The sequence below is a fragment of the Astatotilapia calliptera genome, chromosome 16 (genome assembly GCF_964374335.1).
Source record: "Astatotilapia calliptera chromosome 16, fAstCal68.1, whole genome shotgun sequence".
Classification (NCBI taxonomy): domain Eukaryota; kingdom Metazoa; phylum Chordata; class Actinopteri; order Cichliformes; family Cichlidae; genus Astatotilapia; species Astatotilapia calliptera.
In genome coordinates this window covers 16,976,007-17,001,091 of record NC_137437.1, presented here as the reverse complement: position 1 = coordinate 17,001,091, position 25,085 = coordinate 16,976,007, and the positions used below count along the sequence as shown (strand labels likewise).

At 41.1% G+C, this 25,085-nt stretch overlaps 1 protein-coding gene across 1 annotated transcript in view; it reads right to left on the bottom strand.

Moving 5' to 3' along the window:
• Positions 1-23,731, bottom strand: part of nalf1b (NALCN channel auxiliary factor 1b) — a 121,608-nt gene extending 97,877 nt beyond the window's left edge. The window contains exon 1 of the mRNA XM_026143826.2: positions 22,341-23,731. Coding sequence (XP_025999611.1) covers positions 22,341-23,048 — 708 coding nt within the window. The 5' untranslated portion in view covers positions 23,049-23,731. The remainder of the gene's footprint in view (positions 1-22,340) is intronic.
• Between the last annotated feature and the right edge of the window lie 1,354 nt (positions 23,732-25,085).

Genomic DNA, 25,085 nt, shown 5'->3' with positions numbered 1-25,085 from the left:
TAAAGCATAACAGCAACGGTAGAGTAAAAAGGTGAAGAGAGGGTGACACGGTTGCAGTCGAGAAATGGCGGGTGTGGGTTGGGCACAAATGCACAAACAGATGTTAGGTAAAGACGGGGAACTTCAGTCGGCGTTCACCCCCGACCCCCACTCCCATAACTGTTCCACCATCTGCTTCATCCACATACACATACAGCAGGTGAAAAAAGCTTTTCGAAGATGTGCTGATACGACCCCTCATCATCAGGTCAAGCTCCACTCCATCCCTCTTCTGTCTTGCTTTGTTCCTTTTCCATGTTCTGCCTGTAACCATCAATAACTCCTCTCTCCCTGCACTTCCATGCTCCATCCAAAACCACTCTGTCAAACCAGAGGAAGTGTGGGGAGGAGGAGATCAGTTTCAGCCCACTTACTGAATCCTCAATCGGACCACCAAACTTAGGTCTGACATACTTGCGTTCAAGCTTTTGTCACGCAACATAAAAGGCTCCTCGGTGGCGAGGTGGTTGCTAGGTGCCACTGGAGTAATGATGTGAATAATCAGCCTCTTAGGCTTCACAATGAGGGCTGTTCAGAGGGCAACACAAACTCATTTGCATCAGTTTTAATGGAGGCGTTTAGTGTAATATGGTCTAAATGCTGTTTTGGAGGCTTTTCAAACCCACCTGGAAAACATTTAGATCAAAGCATCCTTTTCTTTATTCCACAAGCAATAACAGCTGCATCAGTGACCCCCTACCTGCTGTTAATGTCTAGAAACGTTTTACTTTGACTACAAGTTATTTTATCATTGGCTACTCTTTAGATAATAGATTTTTTTTATTCAAGGGGAAAAAAATCCTATATTTAAGCTGTGACATTTTGGATATTTTTTGTTTGTTTTTTGGAATTTGAAGAATAAAACCAGCTGTGTAGATATTTCAAACAAGTAAAATGGCGAAACAGTCAGCTGACAGGGTATGATATAGAATAGGAATAAGTTGCAAACTAGGAAAATTAAAGTGTTTGGCTTTTCAAGTTTTCCATCAATAGTAAATATGTTAAAGCAAAGTTGCAAAGTTAAAAACAACAAACATAATCTAGATTTGAGGAAATATGAATAATTAAGATGAGAAAACTCAAAACTTTAGCTAATTACAATATTTCTGTGAGTTTAACAATAAAATTCTAGCTGTAATGGCATGTATTACTAGCTTTAAAAAAATCCTACTGAGTAAAGTTGAACACTAACCTGCAAAACTGGCTTTGTGTTTCCTCCCAGTTGCAAATCAGGGATATTTCACTTCTTAGGCAAATGTGTTAACCACTGCACTATAGAAATACATTTTGTTTCAGATAACTTACAGCTGTGTTCTCTTCATTTTTTATTCAGCATTCCTTATATCTATATACAGCTACATAAACATCCTTGAAAGGTTAACATATTTCCACACTGTAGGCGTTAGCACGTTTCCCTAACACATGAAATAAAGATCCACAGTTAGTACCTATGAAGAAACACAACCACAACCTCATGGGTGTGGGTCACAAGCAGTGTTGGGTAAAATGTGCTCTAGAGTAATATAGAGCAATATAACATGTTACTCTATATTGTATGTATGTAAGTATGTTGTCATTTATGTTACAAAGGTTCTTCTGTTTGCACGACAGGCAGACACTTGTGCTACAATCAGTCCATTTTTCTGTGCAGGGAGGAGGACAGTGGTGAAGCAGTCTATAACTTTTGAGGCGTGGCGATATGGACATTAGGTTTCTTTTCATTGCACAAAAGGGCAATGACAAAGCGCAACTTGCATTCACAAAAGAAATAACTGCATTATACTGCCATCACAAAAAAATGGCTCTTTGCAAGCATTTAAACAGACAGAGTGCTAAGAGAAAGCTACCTGTACAAGTTTCTACAGCAGAAATAGTATGGCGATCACGTTGACATCATATCACGGTGTAGTGTGAAAGTAAGAATGTGTTTAATATATTACTTTATTATGCATTACTTTCTTCTGTAGTGCTGCATTACTTTTAAGAAATGTAATGACGAGTAACGTGTAATAGAGTGGTGCTTGGTAACTTGTATAAAAAGGCAGGTAGAGACAATTACACCCGACTCCCAATTTAAAACATCTCATTTGTGCTGCATGTCTGCACTCTACATAGACATCTTCACCTTTCTGCACTCTTTCCTGAAATGCCTACGACAATTTTACTTCCACATTTAAATAAACATGTAGCATTTTACTAAGAATTGCTCACTATTACTTGACAATGACAAGTGGTGGAGGAATTTTCAAACCTCGGGAAAAGAAGCAATAAAACACTATGAAAAACCTCATTACAAACAAAACTGTATTACTAGATCAAAAGTAAAAATATTTATTCTGCAGAAAAATGTTCTCCATCAACATTAAATTGATTAATATTACTGCTGTATATATTCAAATTTAAGCTCATTTTAAATACTTTATATTCTATTTAATGTCCGGTATCATATTCTATAAACCATATGTGCATAATGGCTGTCCTGTGAGGACCACATATCCAATAAAAATAATTCTTCATGGGTTCAGAAACACCTGTATCTCAATTTCTTTTAATTTATATTAAAATAATTCTTAATAATTAAAACTATTAATGAGAAATGAAGGTGGAGTGTTGGCAGAATAGCTGGTTAAACTTATTACATTCATTCAACCAAGTCATTTCTCATAGATGCTAATCTGAAAGTGCTGGCTGAGCTTGCACCTGGTCAACTTCAAGTTTTATTAGATCGCACACAGTAAGAGCTCCATCATCAGAGCTTTCCTCACTAATGTACTAAAGGAGTTATTAAAACAATTTTTTACATTCCATCGTCTCTACATCACACATATTGGCCAAGTTGGTTAGCAAGCAGAAACTCATCCGTTACATTGATGAATCACTGAAGCTGCTTTACTTGCTAGCTAGTTTCCATAGAGTCTCCCATCAGCTTAACCTGAATGACCAGACGTTTATCCACAATAAAAACCACTCGGAAAACACTGCTGGACTCTCATCTTACCCAGCTTAAGTAATTGTTTGCAGGACACAAACAAGCCCATGAAATAGAAACAACTACAGTTTCCTACATAGCTGGACTGGCCATCGGGCATACCGGGCATTTGCCCGGTGGGCCGCTGGCGATTTTTTTGTTTTTATGGGCCGATGGATTTTTTTTTTAGGAAGGGTATATATAATGAAAGGTGTTGGATTGGGTAATTGGTCATGATCGACTCTGGGCTGGACCAATTACAGCCGAGGAGACGGATTTACCCTCCCCCTTGTTTAGCAATCACGTGATTTTCGCGCATTGCATGCCGGGCACTAGTGGCAAAACAATCCAAGTACCGCATCAAATGCAAGCATTTGCAGCACCGCTAAACGTTCATTCTCCGGTTCCAATACCTTCTTGTTTTTTCTTTGCCGCACAAAAAAGGAATGTACAAAACAAAAGGAGAACAATGCCGGTCCGTACAAAGACAGACTCGACGAAAAGACAAAGAAAAGATACGAGAAAAAAATCAAAGGAGTGAAAGGGTCAGACCCTTACGAGCACACAGAGGGACAAAAGACGTTAGCGTGCTGCCCAACTTTCACCACGCTCAGATTTATAATTATACGCTTCTTGGAGTGAGTGCATACACTCATGAAGTTTAGTAACTTCAGGCCACTGCAACAAGCCCAGGTACAGTTTACTGACGGATGGGTGCAGGACCTTGAAATGCACCGTGTAGAACGAAAGACCATCGTACGAACAAAGGTAAGTTTACCAGTCTCACAAATCGTCGTCATAGATACACATTCGTTAGCAGTTTATTAATATAACCTTTGAGCTCAACGGTAATTAATTAGCAGTGGAAATAATTTCTGGTTCATTACAGAAATGTAGCAGTGACAATAATATTGTATGTTGTAATCGCACTGGAGAATTAGTGATACAAAACAACTGTTTTATCCTGTGAATAAAAGTATATGTTTTTGTCAATGTACCATAATAACAGAAGCGAAACGCGATATTGTGTCAGGACAATTCACTATTTATGCACAATAAATAAAGGAGCATAGCGCGACAATTTCTGTTCAGCGCCAGACTTGCTTGTAACCTATATCACCAATTATGTTAAGAAAAATGACGTATTAACTACTACAAAACTCTGACCTTTGTGGGAATGCTTGGAGCAGACTAACCTGTGAGCTGGAGTGTTCTGGGACGTTATATTTGGTATATCCAGACCATCCGTCGGCTCTTACTTCGGAAACATGGCTTAAATTTCTCTTCAACGACGTAATCCGATTAAAAAAAACGATCTCTTTACCCGTCGGCTTCCCGTGGCTGTCATGCAACCGGCAGTTAATAATACAACAGCTTCTTGCCATTTTTTGGGTTTCTTTTTATCGCTGTGTAACTGAGTTCGCTAGTACCTCTTGCCACAAGTTCCCAGAATCCTTTGCGGTTTTACCCCTGAATGACGTCACATTTCAATCTTTATCCTGGTGGGCCGGTCTCTAGTCAAAATGCCTGGGCCGATTTTTTGTCCCAGTCCAGCCTTGGTTTCCTATGACTACAAAAAGCAGAGCTTTTTAACAATGCTGTTTGATAGGAAAGGAGAGTGATTGCTTCACTTTGGCCCATTTTAATTTATGTCTATTTTTAGCTTTATTTGCTTTGCTTATTCTCACAAAAAGTGTTGGAGTAACGACCCCAACACTGGTCACAAGCTCGTGTACTCTCACTGCTGGTCCGAGATGAATGGGAGTGTTGCTTTAGGAATGTAGTCTAGTTTAAAACTCTGTGCCAAACCAAAAATGTTATTGTTACTGTCAAAACAATAATGTAAACAGATGGACAAGAAAATTCAAGTTAGTTGCCAGAATTCCTGTAAAGTCAACAATCAAGTCATAAATGATGAAATTTTCCTGCTGATTTGATAGTTTGAGTTTTCCCAACTTTTTATTTTCTAGTGTGGAGTAATCCCGTAACACAACACAGCTGGTTCCCACACGCTGCTTCCGCATGTGACTACTAAAATAAGCGAATGATCATCAAGCTGCAGCTTCCTACTCATCAGACAGTCCTGAGGTCAGTATCGATCTTCAACCGAACTCTTCAAAGTAAGGAAAGTTCATTTCAAATTTCACCTCTAAAGCTATTTTCATTCAGTGACTCTGAAAACAATTACTGCACAGCATCCCACTGTGCCACTACGCCCTAATGCAAACACACTCCACAATTGCAAACACACTCATTCAGTGAGAGAAATGCTGGTCTGATTAAAATGGAAAGGATTATGGGGGACTAGGTGCTCAAATCAATTGTTTGTACAAAAACCCAGGGAAAATACAATATGTCAGGGGATGTCAGGGATGTCTGACACAATCCCATCAAGCTGCACACATCATTGGTGTTTCCTCTAATCTAACCGTTCATTTGTCATTCTGTCTCCATGTCCAACCCTCTTACATTTGCTTCTGTCACCTGCTGGCTGTGAGCCTCTCTCCCATGCATGTTTTGTCGGTTGTGCTACATTACATGCGTGCTCATACTGTGTGCGCATGTAGCTGAGATATAATGTACGAATTGTGAACATTCCGTGTCTGTTGTCACAACGCAGTCGACCATTTCACATCTGCTACACGCACACTACAGTGCAATTTTATACACATTAGACTGCATGTACATGTATCTATCCTCCTTCACTGTTTCTGCTATGCTGTCTCTGAATCAGGACATGCTGTGAGCTACTGATGATGGTGATGAGTCAGTAATGTGAGAATGTCACCAGAGTCTGGGAACGGTGACTGCTTTCTGTCTCTCTGCTCAGACTGTAGATTTCTCAGCTCACTTTACTATTGCTGCCATGAGTTTATTTTTTCTTCTTCTCCTCTCTTATCTTGGACCCCACTTGTCCAATACAGATGTAGTTTAATTGCACTTCAGGCAGTTCAGATAGGCAACAAATGAAGAAGTCCATAACACCCTTTTAATGTATCTCAATTCAAGTAATCTGAGTGGAAACTGGAATCTCTACCTGCTCTGGGTTCTGTTTTGAGGCTTTGGCCTATTGTCTCAGATCAGATCAGGTAAATAATATGAAGAGCCTCAACCGTTTGTTTAGCTAGGAGGAAGTATTTGCTCCTCCAATGAGAGCGGATAGGAACAGAGAGTAGAGTGCTTCGGAAGGAGAACTGTCTGTTTTCCACTTCTGGCGTCTGTAGCTGTAAACCCACCATTAACCATTAACCGCCAGGCTGGCTGTAGCATTCAGTCAAAATTCAGTCAGTTGACAATATAAGAACAGAACGATGTACAAATAGAACAAAAAATGTCAGTCCCATTTCTAACCTCCGATTAAATAGGCAGCTCTAACGTCTGCTTAAACTGACTACTTTTCATTTTCAAGAATCTCAATGATGCAATGAAGCAGACAGACCCCTTCGCATGTGCACACACAGTCCCACTGCTTGTGGAAACGTTACACACACAAGCACATAACCTGCTCTAATTTGCATGTTGAACTCAACATTAGCAATTATGGACAAATTCTCAATTTCTTTGTATTGCATTTTTTGTGTCAGGCATTACGTGCTTAAAACATCAGGAGGACATAATCCTCAATCCTAACTCCTTGCTACAGCTACACCTTCCTATCACTTACCCACCTTTTATTTCTGCAGGCTTACTTCCAATATAGAGAGGTAACACCAGCTCCAAGTCTTTCCAAGCTACATGCAATTTAAAGTAAGTCCTGCTTACGTCTATAGGCTGATATAATGTAAAGGTGAACACCACAACAATACTAAGCTATGTACTTGAGAATGCTTAAAACTTTAGCAGTTTAGAAAGGTGAGAAAGGACTTTGCTTAAAGTAGTGCAAACACACTGATGACCCACATTCAAGAACTTGCAAGAAAAAAGTTTTGCTCCTCATTGCGGGTACCCTGTTGCATATAATACACTCCATGCTCTTATTTCATTACGCTCCTTTGGCTGCTGTATAGTAAGAAAATGTGTCAGTCAGTCACCATCAATAAGCTAAACTTGCACGAGTTCAGCAGGTTCAAACCCCAGCTATTCCAATCCACATGCTCAAAGATCCTTGAGCCTTACGTTGCCCCTAATGCATCTATGTGTATATAAATGTTAGACAAGGTGCTTAAGTATAGGAAAAAAGCCCTTTTAAGAATGTGTGTATGAATAAGTAGAAAAGCCTTATTTGAGTACCAGTCAGTTTACAGCAATACTACTTATCTGTCAATAATTAAAATAAGATCGTAACAGTAATTTAGGTCCAATCCTTACATGTAAATGGTTGATAGTCTAAGGAGAATGTAAGCTATTTGAATGCAGGACTTTAAAAATATGGCTAAACGTATGCAGGCCAAATACAGATCGTTGAGTGGCTGCACTTATAAGGCATCCTTATAGGATTAGGGATTACGCTTCCTGTGTGACCTTATATGTGAAAATCACTATCCTGCTTTCTTTTTGTTGCTTTCACTGTGACAGTAACCATAACGGTCAATTTCAGTGTCATTTCAGCTGAGGGAATAGACCTTAGCTACTTCCATGTTCCGCTTACTGATGCACTTTGGGAGGACAAAAGCTTTCGAGTGTTTTGGAAGACAACCCCATTAACACTTTTTCTGGCATCTTGTTAGAATGATTTCGTGATCACCTCTTCCAGTTATATGTAGATAATCTGATACAAGTCAGTAGTTTGACAAAATGCCCATACATGTATATCTACCAACCTTCAAATTGTTATGTTTGGGTTTATCTTTTGGGTATAATCTAAAGGAAGCTAAAGATAGGATAAAGATAGGTGGTTAAGGTTGTTTTTTTTTCCTCATAGGTTATGTGCTACCTCAAAAAATAAGGGTAAACTAGTATGCTATCCATGCATGGACAGAAAGTTGGATCATTAAAGATGAATTCTTGTCTGGAGAGAGAATGAGCCTGTGACTGCAGCCTGGGGGAGGTGACAAAAAGCTGCAGTCAGCTTGGATACTGTCCAGCTGTAGGGAATCACATACACATGTATCAGACTGAATAAAACAGTATTTATCTGTCTATTATATCCATATTCAGCTGACACCAAAAATGTGATTTTCCTCGATCCTAAATAAAGCAGCATTGTGATAATTATGTGTATATCATTTTTAGCCTTCCACGGTCCTTCACTAAATTATTTAGTCCACCTTTCTACCTTAATTCTATTCATAATTCATGTGTTTTTGTATGTACAGAATAATTTATGTCCTGTTCTATTATGTATTACACCACTGCAGCTTATTGATATAACTCTAAAATCATGTCAGAGTAGAACAGACTACCACTCCCTGCTTTACAATTAACTGCAACAGAGAAACATTAATACAGTTATTATTGAATATATTCTATTTTTTTCAGTTAGATAAGCCTGTTTCACTTTCTATCACACAAACAAATCTGGGTTTATAAACCATTGTCAAGCTTACGCACAGGGGCTGAGTTCACATGTACTGTACATCCCAGGACAAAGAAGAACGTCACTGACTGGTCACAGTAGCACTTGAGCATAGTGAGATCCCTTCCCTGTCTACAATGTTGTCCATGTGGTATGTTTTAAAAGACTATCTGATGGGACTGCAACATTTCAACCCAAAAACCAAGATCTCATCCTTTGGTGTGACAGAAACTTTGGTCTACGAGACCAGATTTTAGTCTTTTAAGTGAAAGTCCCGTGACTAACACAACTAACACCACTGCTGTTCATTGAATCTGGAAATACTACAAAAGCCATTTCACAAATTGCAATCAGACTGTGTTGCACACATTTTTAACAGAAATCAATAGAACGAATTCAGTGACAGTTTGGCAAACTGCCGAGTATGTTTCTGTCTCAGAGGGTTTGTGTTTTAAAATCAAGCTTGTAACATTGATTTTAGTTCATCCATTTGTCATCTTCCTTCGTAAAACGTACACAGACAAATCCTGGACACAAAGTCTTCCCATAAACATACAGATCTTTTCTGTTATACTGATGATTTGGATAGATATGGGACACCTCAAAAGCATTGTTATTATGAACAAATACGTTCTTGATGTTTGCAGACTTTATATCTCCAATGTTTAATGCATTTCATACAGTTATCAATTTATTTCCACTCTCTCTTGTCCTTTTTCTCTTTTCACTTTGTCACAGAAAATCAAACATAACACATCACCCACTCGCCAACTCATTCAACCAAGCATACCAGTGAAAGAGCGGAGAGGAGAGACAGATAGCCAAGTGTGCATTTGTAAAAGTCCTGATTAGTTTATGACATGCATATCACTGAATTGAGGACAGTAAAAGAATGAATTTGCAACTGTTATCTCATTATTTGTCAAGTTAGGCTATCGCCTAAAGCAGCTGGCTGAACACTTGTGGTTTGCGCACAACAGTTTGCACACAACAGGCACAAAAGACCATGAGACACATCTGCACGTGCATGCATACAGCCCTACACTTGACTTTTTGAAACAGGGGATGAATAATTAGAAAATCTCTGCCAGAGCAGTGGTCCAGGGAAGGAAATAAAGAAAATATATGAAACAAAAAAAGTTGCGGATGTGTTGATTGGAGCTGAGGGTCCAGGCAGTGAAGGAGGGAACTGTATGGTCTCATTGTGCTGTGTAGACAGGGAATTGAGGATGATGAGGAGGCGTTTCCATGGGAGTGCTGCTGTGTTCTTCTTGAACAGACACATTCCCTTATCTCCTGCCTGGGGAGAAACAAACACTGGCAGCTCATATGAAGGGGAGTTTCCCTGCATCTGTTTGAGCTGTGCAGAAAAGCAACAGAGCCCTGATTAAATTTGAGAGACAAAAGTGGAGGACATCCACTAGGCCCATGCTGTCTGTGTTGATAGCAGAACCATCTGTACGTTATGTGCCTTGACAAAGCCTTCGTTCATTTAATTTATATAAAAAGCTGTTAATTTCATCAAACAACAGCTTATCTCATAGCATACATCTCTATTAAAATAAAAGGTGTTAACAGAAGCACATGCTGAATCGGTTTGCCTTTTTAAAGCTCCAGTACCAGTGACCGCCCAGAGATCCCAGGCTCAGTGTATGAATGGGTAAACGTTTGAAACCTATCACCCTAATGGCAGACTGCACTCATTTTGCTTTAAATCAGGGCTGTGGAACATAGATGAAATAATCAAATTAAGGACAACTTGCAGTTTTTAAATGAACAAACACTTGGGCATAAAATATGGTCGGAAATGATCACAGTACAAAACCTCTGATGTGTGATGGTGAGAGTAAAAGACTAGAAACATGCAGGTTAGCTTAGCATGTGCTCTGTGATACAGCACATGCTGGTGCTTTATTCAGTAGTCTTTGATGGGGATTTCTACTACTCTTTGTCTCTGGATCAACAGAGGAAAGAGAACTGAAAGGTGATTATTTACAGAGTTCCACTATGCATATTGCTAAAATCAAACAATATTCACCTTTAAAGTTTTTATATACAAATATATGTATCCGCTCTGTCACGCTGAGGAGAAATATCAGGACAAAAGGTATATTGCATGCACACAGAGATCTATTGTAATAGACTCCATATAGTTCAGCTGAAGCTTTCTTTGGCAGAGGTAGTGTTTTCTTTGCCATTTGTTGGTTTGTGTGTCTGTGTGAAAGCAGGATTAGGCAAACACTGCCCAGCTGCTTGACATGAAACTTGGCAGAGAGGTGGAGCACGTGAAAAGAAGGGACCTATTAAATTTTTGTGTGGCTCTTGATCACCTTCTTCTTTAAATTCCGTGTTTGTTTTGATTTTTTCAAAATAGTGGGGTGCATTTTGGTTGGGTATGACTATCATTACACAGACTACTGTAAAATGTTACAAAAATGTTATCTAATGACCCATGCTGATTACTTGGTTCTCAGTAGGATCAGTTCCAGTTCTTGGATATTAGAGATGGCATGATTCCACTTTTTTATGTCCGATACCGATATCATAAATTTGGATATCTACCGATACCGATATGAATCCAGTATAGTGTATTTTTTAATCAATAAAACTGTTTTTTTAATATCTTGCTGCATTTTGTATAAATTCATACTCAAGTTTAAAAAAAAAACACTAAAGCTATTCTGTTATACCTGTATGCAAAAAATACACTGTCCACAAAAATATTTCATAGTTCAGCAATACTGATCAATCTAATAAACTTAAACCTATTCAATCCTCCCCATTCTCATATTTTAAATAGTACATAGCAGAAATATTAAGCAACCTAACTAATAGGGTTGCCAACTCCCAGCAAAACAAAAATAGGGAACCACCCCCCACCCTCCGCCTCGTGATGCTTAATCGACGTAAACAACTTTAATTTAATGCACATGTTTAAAAAAAATGCACAGAAATCAATTATTTTTCCACAATAATTGAATAGATTCAACATCTTTCTTCAACAGAATTGCAGACTGCACAGATGGTATCTTCCCAAAGGAAAAAGTACTATAGCTTACTAGAGTATGTTCAACTTAATAGTTACTATATACAGTAATGGACTTCTATACATTTTACATCAGATTAAAACTTTGGGTGTAAGATTCAGATAATTATTTATTAAAAGCTCAACATTTTAAATGAGAATAAGAAAGAAAAGTATGTCTTTGTGCCCCCCCCCCCCTTTTCCCTGTTAATGCCGTATCGGCCCCCCTGGCTAAACTTTGCTAGATCCGCCCCTGCACAGTTACCAGCCATCAGCTGCATAGAAAAAGATCCTGGTGTAAAAAGTAATATTAAATAATAATAATATTAAATAAATTCTAACAACAGCTTATCAAGCATAAACATGCTGCTGTTGTTCAGCTGCTGGTGCAAAGTGGGCCAAAAACAAACAAGAGAGACAGACTCGCGACAGAAAAGCCGATCAGCCAATCATTGATCAGTTTCATGACTGAAGTAGCGACAGGAGAAGGAGGGAGAGAGAAGAGGCAGTCGCAACATATATCGGCTGTTAAGCTTAACGTGGGAATGCTTTACAAACATTCAGAGATGAACTTACACACTTGCTTAAGTTCTCTCTGGGATAATTTTCTCGGAGATGAAATGCCGATTTGGCAGCACGTAGCGAGGCTCCAAATGTTCAACCAGACCGCCGACAGGTCTCGCATGCCACAGCCGCTCTATCACGTGACGCATACTGCTCCGACGTGCTAAGGTTATGAGCTGAGTTACGCCATGTCGCAAGTTTTGTGAGGCGCTTTCGTGATATTTAATGGATCGATTTCATTTTTTATTTCTCTCCGATATCCGATCCAGTAATTTAGGTTGATACCGATACGTAATATCGGATTGGTCCATCTCTATTGGATATACCAAATAAAATCTCAAACCATTATTAATACCTGTTATTGCAGCTTTTGTTTAGATGACACTACTAACCAAAATATGGGAAAGTCTGATGTTCTCTGAAAAATATCCCATATCCACAGTTCTATCACAAATGGGCAATTCCCACCCATAAGTAAGCTCAAACTATGCAGAAATTCCAGTTTTTAATGGAATTTGTTGTGTTATTGCCTCCCTAAGGAGAGAAATAAACTTTAAAACTCAAATATTGGATGTCTTAACAAGAAAACTGGTAAAAACATTAATGCTTCCTTCAGAAAAAAAACTGTATTCGTGCTGATGGTGATTCTCTGACTTCGCAGATACAGTTTTATTGTCTCATTACTTCAGTTTACCTAAGACATTATGACCACATGCTTGATAAACTAACAACACCGGTTTCCACAAGCCGTGGCTGTTTTGTGTGTTTAGTGCCTCTGTGGAAGCACATAAACCTAAACAACTAAATGAAATGAGGGCTCAGCTGAAGAGTCTTGTTGAAACAGAAAGCAATAGATTAGAAAAGGTGATTGAGTAAGCAAAGGACCAGACAGGCATGGAGGAGGAGCATACACAGTGATCTATGTGGACAGGCCTGTAATTGAAGGGAGGAAAGGACCTTAGCCTAGATGAGTATCTACCACTCGAGCAGCTCAACACCCACGTTTCCAGAAAGGCAGAGGGGAAGCGAGAACAAGGCCCCTAGATGGACGACAAAAGTCTACGAGGATGAGAGAGAGAGGGGTGGAGGTAACGTAGAGACAGATGCTGGACATATATGTGTGATGTTGGTTCCTCAGAGCTCTGACACAGGTGGGAGGAAGACAAAGAGAGAGAGGATGTGAAAGTAAGACAGAGACAGTGACAGATATAGGGAGAAAGGAGATCAACATGTTGAGACAGAGCCCTGGAGACACAGCCACCAGAGAAGCAGAGAATTATGGGAGTGCAAATTAAATTACACCGGAAGGGACAGTCAGGTCTGGACCTGCAGGAAACACTGCTCATGGGGCTCTTTCTGTGTGTGTGTGTGTGTGTGTGTGCGCGCGCGCACACGCACCGATGTTTATGTAAACAAATAGAGTTTGGCTGTTTATGAATGTTTCATGTTCTTTTGTCTCTCTAGAAAAACAAATCTTATTCTCAACATCTCAGTGACACAACCTGATTAAAGCTTATGTACGTGCGCATGTGCACATGTACGGTTGTTAAGTAACCAGATACATTCAACATTAAAAGGTTTGAAAAACATAAATGGGTTAAGGAATAAAAGCAACACAAGAATAGGCAGCGGGTGGGCAAAGGACACACACACAACACATACACAAATATACATTAAACATTTATGTACACAGTGAAATAGCTGTGCTGCCTCCTCAATTATGTTGTATGTCATACATGAAATCCCGATTCGTCACTTTAAATGCAGGTTATGCTCATTTTTGTCTGTGCAGACAGATACTGTAGCAAAAAAATAATAATAATTTCATGCTACATGCTCCGATGAAGATCATACATAGACAGCCCACACACAAGTATTGAATTTTTGAGTGAATTTATTCCAGTGCTTGATTTTTTTCCATTGTAAGTGCCTTAAACAGCTTTCTTGTGTTGTGGTGTCATTGGGGTTTTTTTTTCGTGCATATTTATAAGTAAGTTCAGCTTTCTGAAGAAGCAGAAAGAATATGGGCTCAAAATGTGGTCATAAATATTTTGTACTTGTAAATCAGGATTTGTATGTGTAAAAACAATTTGTGTGTGCGTAAAAAAGATTTGTATGTGTAAAAAAGATTTGTGCGTGAGTAAAAAAGATTTGTGTGTGGACTTAGCCAAAAAAAAAACCTGCAAGTTACAAGTACGAATTTTGACCCTATTTTTCTTCCTTTCATCTGATTGGTCAATGTCATGTCAATCACAAATGTAACAATCCAATCAGAGAACAGATGGGTTTGGCTGTCGGAGGTGCGTTTTTTTGAACTGCAGGTCCTTGAAGGGTAGCAGCTAGGTCCCCTAACTTTCAGTAGCTGTTGAAAGGGTAAAGTTGTGGTATATCAGTGGTTAGAAATACCATTATTACTTTAGGATTAGTTTAACACAAAGTCAGGGCTGACCCGGGACCATTGCTGTGAGTCACAGCAACTGCTAACTAAAAGCAAAGGATCCAGAATTTGTTGCGCTGGCTGCTGGGCTCTGTGGGTTTTTGCAGCAGCTCTACCTGTACTAGATGCACCTTCTCCTTGTCTTTTCTATCTCTGACTTTATGTCCTCTACAAGAGTTTCTGCTTTTTTTGCTAGTTCTTCAAATGTTCAATAAAAACATCTATGCTAATTCATAACGAAGAAAGCTTTGTAATGAAGACTGTCATTTCCAAAACTCTGCCCGCCCCCACACGCGGTCCACAGCACTGTTGAAAAGGCTGTGGAAGTCCCTGTATTAAACACGTAGAGCTGTGACACAAAAATCACCAAACTCGGACGACCACAGACTGTTTTCCTTCATGGTGATGAAGGAAAACGCTGGGTTGGCATGTAAAAAGGCATTTATTCCCTTCAAAGACCTGCAGTTCAAAAAAACGCACCTCCGACAGCCAAACCCATCTGTTCTCTGATTGGATTGTTACATTTGTGATTGACATGACATTGACCAATCAGATGAAAGGAAGAAAAATAGGGTCAAAATTCGTACTTGTAACTTGCAGGGTTTTTTTTGGCTAAGTCCACACACAAATCTTTTTTACTCACGCACAAATCTTTTTTACACATACAAGTCCTGATTTACAAGTACAAAATATTTATGACCACATTTTGAGCCCATAAAAGAAGCTTTTTGCGGAACCTGAGCAGAGAGGATAGCCCTGTACACTTCATGAATTCATCCTGCTACTTCTCTCATCAATAAACTCTAGTGCCCTAGCCATACTGTAAATGTCCATGCCATAACATTGCCTCCACCATGTTTGACAGATGATGTGGAATGATTCGGCTCATTTCTCGCCTTCTCCATAATCTTATTTTCCCATCCTTCTGGTGCAAGTTCGCCTCGGTTTCATCTATCCAAAGAATTTTCTTCAGACCTTTGCAGCCACTTTTTTGTTTTCTGTGAAAATCTAATTTGCCACTCCTGCTCTCAAGTGTAACCAGTGGAGTGTGGGGCCTCCCTGCTGCTGCGGAGTCGGGGCGGTCTGCTTCTCTCCACCCCAGGGAAAAGGGTAACACAATCTGGGTCTGGGTGCAGTTTCTCCCTCCAGGAGCAAGGGTACCTAGACCCGGGGCTTAGAGTACGCTTGGGGAGTGTGATTGTGTGTACAGTGTCTAGTTATGTTTGTCTCCACGTTGGGTGAGTGCTGAGTAATTGCATATGAGAGCATGAGGGTGGGAATGGATGTTTGTATCTGTGTGTGCCTGTTTGTTTGTGTCCATATGTCAGGTTGGGTATCAGACGCCACCTCTCTGGGGACATCTCAGGCCCTCCATGGTATGGAGGCCTATCTCCCCCCACCACTCCCCCTGCCAGTGGCAGACGCCCTTAGACATCAGGGCGTTGGTGGTTCTTTGAGTCCGGGGATGGGCATCCAGGTACCTCCTGGTGGCTGCTTGTTGGGGCCTGGAGCCTGGGGCTCGCTCTGGCTCCTTCGGGGGTAGGGTGCCCCCGGCCTCTCGGCCTGGGGCTCGGTCACTCTGGCACAGCTGGCTGCCAGCAAAGCTCACGGGCACGTCACTGCAACCCCCCTGGCTTCTGCTCCGCGGCTGCTGACCGCCACCTCATCTGGGGCTATCCTCAGCTCTTTCCGGGATAGTGGCGCGGCTGCCCCTCTGTTGGTCTTCCTTGGTCTCCTTTGCTCTTGGGGCCTCTGGATGTCTGGAGTCTTGATCTCCTCCATACCTGCGTCATGCCCTGGAGGACGGGGCTGTAGCTCCCCACACCCTCTAGCAGATCATTACATGAAGGAACATTTTAAATACAACCGCGCTCACAGGTGTACACACGGGTGCTGACACACACAAACTACACCCTTTTTGGCTGCTACCTCAAAGCACACTGTGCGCTGTCGATCTTACGTGCTGCACAATAATGTTTAATATTTAGTATTTACTGTTATATTCACATAGATCATCGTGATGATGTTGTTTATTATATTGCTCTCTTTTTCTTTGCTTGTTTTCTCTTTTTTCTTTCTCAACAGATGATCCAGGTGATTGATATATGTACTTTTTGTCTGTTTGTTTTGTTGGATTTTGGTTTTTGCCCTTTATCACCGTCCCTCTTCCCCGCTCTTTTTCTTTCCCTCTTTCTTTCTCCCTTTTCTTTTCCCCAGTCAAGTCTGTCCCGTGTTCAGCAAATGAAAATAAAATAAACAATAAAAGGAAAGGTGAATCAAATAGACCAATACAGCAAGGCTGGGATGGTCCATTTGGTAAAGTAAATCCGTTGGGCATCTTTCTTCGCCTTTAGACAACAATTCTGATGGCAAAAGAACCAAACGAGACAAGCAAAAAAAAAAAAGTGTAAAGTGTAACCAGTGGTTTGCATTTTGTTGTAGACTCTCCATCCATGAAGACATCCTTTGATTGATTGTCTCTTGATGATATGTCTTCCCCCTTGAGAATCTTCTTCACTTGAATAGATGTGAAGCTGTTTTTTTCTGTTTTTTTAACCATTAAAAAATTTCTGTCATCATGCACTTTAATCAATCTGGCCATTCCTAATGATGGCCCTCTTCAGTTCTACTGACACCTCTTTGGGTCTCATATTTAAAGTTATAGTGAAAAGATTTAAAATACAAAATCGACTTCAGTCATAAAATAGCAAGGGAAAAGGTTGCCTCAACTCACCGTGAAACTGCTTATCAGTTAATTATCCAATTACTTTTGAGCACACAAAATTGGGGAACTAGTTATACAAATGTCTGTAATTCTTAAACCATTTACAGCGAAAGCCCCTTGAATTAAAGCTGAAAGTCCGCATTCAATCACATATTGACTGTTTTATTTCAAATCAAATGTGGTGGTGTACAAAACTACAAGTAAACTACAAAAAAATGATGTCTTTGTCCAAACAATAATGGAGCTAACTATCATTTTTCTGCTTTGATACGTTTCATTTCATGTTGCCAGTCTTTCACTTCAGTTTGAGTATTTGAAAAGAAAAGAAAAGAAAAGAAAAGAAAAGAAAAGTATAGCACTTTCTAAGACTGACATATAATCCTCAGAAATTACTTGTCAAAGTTGGAACATAATATATCCACCGTAGCTGCTGATGAGGATTCAGCCATCATCTATTTTATTGTTTATATCTGTGCTACAGTCACATGTCGTCAGATTTGGGAGAAAAAAGCAGCCTCAGACGTCGCTCAGGTTTAAATAACATTAAAGCAGGATAATGATGACTTTCACCTGGGGCTGCTAATTTAGCAAATTAGTTGGGTTTTATAGAGACGTTCACGACGCAGACTCTGAGTGTTACCTTAGTCAAAGACAACATCTCATACTGACATTGTAATGCCAATCTGCTATCTATTAATATCGCCAGGGCCATTTTTTCCTTTTAAAAAGGTCGTTTTTAAACAACATGTTACATAAAGAAGGTTTTAATTTTTAAAATAAATGTTAATAAATATTGGCTCTTTAATTGGCTAATACACAATTGTTGCACTAATGAGTATTTATAAGATTTACCAGACAAAGTATTACCAACCTTGTCTTTTTAATAGAAGATATTTATAACTTAGATCAATAAGAGGGGCATTTCTAAATGTCAGCACATGAAAAATACTTTTTGCCTCTGTATTCTTTTTTATTTTTAGCACTGACACTGGAGGACTGACCATGCACCAGTCTGTTCTGACTCACAGATACTAAACTAACACAAATACCTCTAAATTCTTTTGCAAATATCTCTCTTAGCTTCACCATGTAAAGTTGAGTTATACTCTAATGTTGACCTTGTGAAATATAATACATGTTTTTTTCTGTTGCTACACATGTACGTACTAGGGGTGCAACGATATTCGTATCGATATTGAACCGTTCGATACAGTGCTTTCGGTTCGGTACGCATATGTATCGAACAATACAACATTTGTAATTTATTTTATCAACTTTCCTTCTGACGATGCTGTCTGTGTTGAGCGCTCAGTGAATCTGCGTTCGACTACTCCGCCTAGGCTGCACTGTCGAGCGCAGATCCACTGAGCGCTCAACACAGACAGCATAGTCAGAAGGAAGAGCGCAGGGCAAGCTAGCAAGACAGAAGTTAAGCTCTCCTTGCAACATGGACCTCCCCCACCCTCATTCAGATCTGGCGTTTGGAATTATTTTGGTTTTCATGTGACGTATGACCCTGAAGGTAAGCGAGTCATGGACTAAAGTAAAACAGTATGTTGGATGTGCCATGCAATGCTCAATTACATGGGTGGGAACTAGTGTGTTAGCGCAGTTAGCTCGTTAACGTGTTGGCCGTCTAGCCCCATGCACGGGGCGATCGGCGGTAGCTCGTTAACGGAGATTTGCCGTGTTGTGGCGTTAAGGTCATTTCAATGAGATTAACCTGAAAGCACTAGTGGGAACACAACGAATATGACTGCACATTTACGCCGACATCATCCTAGTGCAAAGACAAAAACAACAAGCATGCTACTAACTTTAGCCGAGTCATTTAGACCGCTGTTAGCACATGATTCTCCTTATGCTGCTGAGAAAATAGCCCAGAAGAAGCGGATAGTATAGCTTTTATTTTGGAAAGAGACATTTCTCTGTAATAAACTCTCTTTTCCAAAGATGAGTGATTCCTCAATCAGATACAGGGATTGCAATATCGCTAGCCCGACTCCTGGGGCTAGCGATTTTTTCAGTCGGGCTATTGTAGGAAGGAAAAATATATGTCAATGCTTTTGCATTCTTTCAGAAATGTAGCTGGGTAATTATGTCATTGGCATCGGTGAGCCGCTGTCAATATGTGACATATTGAAATCGCGTTTGAATTTGCGCTTGTTTTTTTGCTTTCACTTTGCAATCGTGCGAACGGTGTATAGAGAGCGACAGCACTGATCTGTGAGTGATGATAATTTGTGCACCAATTCCTCTGACATCGTCTTATTAATCGTTAGCTTACTATGCAAACATGACAAGTGAAATCTCCCGCAGCAAGCTTAAACATGTGAGAGGCTGATCGCGCAGAGAATCGCTGAGCTTATGTGAGTGCGTGTGTAAAAGCAGCAGGATATATATTTTAGTTCTGCTGAGCCAAATAAGACAGGTCAGGGTGAAGAAGTGACAGCCAAAGAAAAGCTTACCACAAAACGGAGAAGTTATGACAAATCAGACTATAAGGCAAAAAGAAAGTGCAGCTTTATGGTTTCATGGACAAAAGAATTTCTGTGGCTGCAATATGACGAGCTAAATAACCAGGGCTGCACATACTGTAAGTGGTCCACAGGTGCGCATTCGCTGTCAAAATAAAAAACACGCACAAGGGTTAGGGTTAAATTTAAAAACTGTACTTTTGAGTTAAAATATATATTTATAATTTTAATAAATGACAAACTAAAAAGGCATGAACATTTTTTTTGTATCGAAAAAATATCGAACCGTGACACCAAAGTATCGAACCAAACCGAACCGTGAATTTTGTGTATCGTTGCACCCCTAGTACGTACTGCAGCTAAATTGATGACAGGCCACTGTTAAGTTTGCTCATGATCAGCCGGCTAGTTATGAACGTATATGTATATTGATATTGTTCCAGTTATGATATTTCTCCATCTTCAAGCCAGTTATCTTTCTGTTACCTCCTGCAAATTTACCTTTCAACCTTACATCACTGATTCTATGATATCGCCATTCTTTCATCTACTTAACTTGCACAGCACTGACAACGCACACATCAAGCACTTACAAACACTTTGTGTTAAAATGTCAATTCACTAAGTGTTAAGTCTTTGCAGGATTGGGAGACCTGGGTAGACAGAAATAAGACAGATAAGTATGAATAGTAATAATTATTGTTTCAAGCTGCCTAAAGTCTTTTTATTGTCCAGCAGAGTGATTCTTCAAGGAACTGTAGCTTGTGATGCAGGCCCGGGGTACTGTGCTTTCACAAAGGTCACTGAAGCAGATTAGCAATTCAAATTGGGATAAAGGGGCTAAAAGGCTGCTGTAGCCCTGCCTGAGTCTTATTACATTAGCAAAGAGTAGGAGTGCAAAGGCACACTCCTGATTAGATGACATAATAAGGAAGAAGCTTGAAGATATCAGAGCAAGTACATAGTATCATGCACTTACTGTACATACTGTACCTATGCATCCACACACTCTTTGACAAACATTACTCACAATATGCTATTTACATACTACAGAGTACGATTTTATTGTGGTGGTTTATCACTGGTATAGTTCCACTAACTATTCCTGTTTACACGCATGGATTATAAGCACAGCCAGCATTCTGGCCATCTGCCCTCGTACAACATCCATCTTGCACAAATGAGCTTGGGTTGCAGAAGAATTGTGACAGCAGTTTGAATGCAAGATTTCCTGCTTTTCAAGGTTAATTTCCCCACCTTTGTTATAGTTCTGTTGTAGTGATTGTGCAGCCTGCCTGGCATTAGACACATTTGACGATGACTGCTGTTACAATTTTTCAAAACTTCAGTGTTCAGCATGAGAAAATTGCTCAGACTGTGCTTCATGAAACACACACAGAAATACACACAGAAACAAGCTACAAATACAGTGCCTGTAGGCTAATGGTGCATGCACTGTACCCTCTACCAGATACAGTACAAGCAAGGCTAACATCATAAATCCCTACTGTCCTTGTCAAGCCTTCCTCTCACATCTTCAGTGTCATTTACCATATTCTATACTTTCAACACTGCTGGTTCTCAATCCAGCTCATGAAAGACCCAACAGTAAATAATTAATATTTCTCAGGGGTGTTAGCCGAACATGAAGGTGTTCAGTTTTGGATTGACTTGATAGAGACTGGATATATCCTATCCCAAGAGTCCAAGAAATTAGTTTGGCAATGGTCTATGTGACATTACAGCTAACTACATAGTCAAAATAAATACAATCGCTGAAGAAAATGGATACATCCTGTGAAAGGCCTTTGTTTTGTTTCAGCACCATGGACAGTGAACACAGCCTCATGCACAGCTGATGCAGAGACAATCCTCTGCAACAGTCCAGTGCACAACAAATGAAACAGGTTGAAGTGTAATTTAACCGATGTGTCCTCAGCTCGTTTTTCATTGTTCAACACGGCTGCCTTGGATACCAAAGCTAACACAAGGCAAAGTGTCTGTGTGTGCAGACGATTATACAGACCTCGATATACTCTGCTGTTTACTTGCACAACCCGGATGCAAGTCAAACGCCTGAGATACGTGCTCTGGGGCTGCACATATTGGGACAACAAGTAAACTGGGGACAATGCAAAGCCTGGATTAGGTACAGAAATCACTGGAGTGCTATTAACAATATTGAAACGAGCACCACTCAGAGGCCCTCCCTTCTATTCACAGAGCTGTGTTACAAGTGTGAACCTTTGTCCAAATGTCAAATCGTCACTGCCCCAGCCTTAGGAAGCCTTTAACAGGGCAGGAGTGGTAGAGAAGGAGAAACTAGGAGGATTGATGGAGAATGATTGACTGCAGCAGTGTCTGTGGAGCTGTGCTCTAGTCCCCCCCCAATGCTGTTTCATGATGAACAGCTGACAGGCCAAGAGATGCTGTGGAGACACGTAACCTAACGGTAATATGACCTCTGAAAAATAAATACCAATATACTGACAGATATGCTCAACGGTTGCCATGACTACTGTGAACCCACCCCCTTAAATTCACTGTGTGTGTGTGTGTGTGTGTGTGTGTGTGTGTGTGTGTGTGTGTGTGTGTGTGTGTGTGTGTGTGTGTGTGTGTGAGTGACATAGCCGGGCCTCGTCAGTCCTACCTTGCACTCCTCCATGCACGTCCTAACCGAGTATGCATCTGTCTCGTATTTCTGAACCAGCAGTTCAAACTCGTGGTATCTGTCCTCCGCCTCCTGGTCAAGACGCTGATAAGCCTGGACACACTCACGGCATCCCAGCACATCCACCCCAGTGGCCATATCCAGGGTGCAGTTCATATCGTACAGACTCGTAAACCCGTAAAACAAATCCAAAAGTGAGTAGGAATTACAAAAAGAAAGGTACAAATCGCTCAGATTCACGTACGCCAACTGTGTCCCGTTTTCCCCTCTACCAGAGAGGCCCCGGCACACGGTCTCCGCGTCCGTGAAAGTAAAGCAGTCTTTGGACAGGCTGTCGGGGTGACAGGTGTCCATTCGCCACAGAGGTTTGGTAGAATTCCCTAGAAAAATAACATCTTGCTCTCTGGCGAGACGCTGGGGGTCAGGTGATGTTTGGATGTGGTGTCGGTAGTTTGGGTACTCGCCCATGTCGCCCGACCGCTTGTCTCGGGTTCGCGTCAGTTTTGCCTCGGCACAGAACCACAAGTGATCAGAGAGGAGGACGGTGATGAAGAGCAGAGAGGCCAGCGACAGTCGCCATCTCTGGGCCCTCTCCGACTCGGTAAATGGCTTCTCGTTCTCTCGGGGTGCAAACCAGTATTTTAAGCCTTCGTCATGCTGCCGACGCATCCAAGCACCCCTGGTCATATTTTAGGAAAGTGCTGCCCTGGCCGACTCCACCGCGGGGGCTGCTCTGCCACAATACTCATTGACTTGTTGGGGGATGGACTCCGGTTGGTTCTCCTCTGTATATCGGTGGGGTGCCGTGCCTCCGCCGGTCCAGGGCGCTCCACTATCGCGCCCGCAGCACTCGGAGCTATTCCGATCCAATTAGCGAGCCCGCACAGATTAAGCCTCGCGCTGCCGCATCCCGGTTCTCCATGGCTCTCCGGGGGGAAACGGCGTCCTCTTTGACCGCATGCCCTCCTCTCCCTACCGTCTCTCCCCGGGGTTGTTCTTTCGGCGGGGGTGCAGGGAGACCAGCTGTTGCGAGCCTCTCGGTGCTGATGCTGCGCGTCTGCCGCCGTTCGCTTTGCAGATTCACTTAAAGGAGAGCAACGAGCCCGTTTGATGCAGGCAGGCTAGTTTCTCTGTCCCGTACCTGGGCGAAAAACCTAGAATCCTTTCTCCTGTTGGCCATTGTCATCTTGGACCGCGGTTAAGTTGCCGCCATGTTCGTCTTGAAACACTTTTTCGGAGAGCTGGGTCTGTTTGCGTCATCTCCATCGTTGCGATAGCTCCATCGTTGCGCAGTGGCGGAGCAGCTCATTACCTATATGCACACCACATACGCTCGCTCGCGCGCTCACACGCACACACCCAAGCGCGCGGAGGGTGAGGAAGAGACCACAGGCACAGAAGGGTAGTTGGTGTTGTTTTGGCTATCTGTTCAGGTCTTCGTGAGTAACAGTCGCCAAATATTGTCCCGGCGGGGAGCAAAAACAAAGAGTCGTGGCGACATCTTTCTTTTGGTGCAGGATAGACGCGTTTCTTTCACATTGAGAAGCATTCATTTAAGCGGTCGCGTTCACTGTTTGCATATAATCATTAAGATTCATTTATCCCGTCCGTTTCACAGGCCAGGTAAGTTGTGCTGTAAGCCGAACCACAAGCTGAAAATAAAAAGTGTCAAAGTAAAGAAAAGCTTTGAGCAGATTTCAGAAAATTAGTCATGCTTGACTCGCTGAGGTAGAAAGCAGCTGAACAAGCAGCAGGTCTGTGCTTGCAGGATTTACAATACTGTTTGTTCCCTTCTATCGGGTCCCGTCCTGCGTTGTGTTTGACCGGTGGGTTTCCAACAAGCACATGGCTTGCAGTGCAGCTTTATATGCAATGGCCCTGCGTGTGTGACAGACAAGAAAAGCGAGAGGGATGGAGAAATAGATGGTAGTTGCTCTTAAGGGCGCGGAAAGTAAATTACAGTATTTATCCTCATCCTTAAAGCTACTAATCATTGTCAGCGTGTATGGCTTGGAGTGCTACCAAAGAGAAAAGAGTGTTGCTAAATGTTAATGGGCTACATATAGTGAAGAAGACAAGATATGATTACCTGATTAATTTGTGCTCGGAGGCCAGGCGGGAGGCAGTTTATTGTACAATTTGTTGTTGAAGGGGAGAAAGTTCTTTCAGTCCAATTAGTTTTAGTGCAGCGAGCCTCCCTTTGCCAGAAAATATGAAAAGAAAATGTGAAATAATTCTGGGAATTAAATCACAATTTTCCTTATTGTTGGAAAACTTCCAGCAACCTTAATTCAGCCTCACAGACAGCTCTCCACTGTCCTCTCTGTACCATTAAATAGGCTCATTAAAACTGCTACCAACACAATGAAAAGATGTGATTATTCCTCTGTGTGTGTATGTGTGTGGTGGTTTAAGCTTCTAAAAAAATCACCTGAACTTATCACATAATAAAACTGTATCTGACAAGGTGCTTTTGTTCAACAACCCCACGAGGATCAAGGCAGTAGTAAAAGCTGCTTCTGTCATGTTGTCAGTAACACAGTTATTTGATTTATTACCAAAATGTCACACACTGAGTTTCAATTTGCTTTATGTTTCTGAACCCCTGTTTGTGTGAGTCACATTAAGATGTAATGCCAGCTAAAGTTCAATTTTCTGGGCCCAGAGTTTGGTTGACTCATTAGCTAGAAATTTAAACCACACATAGTGATTTGCCAAACATCT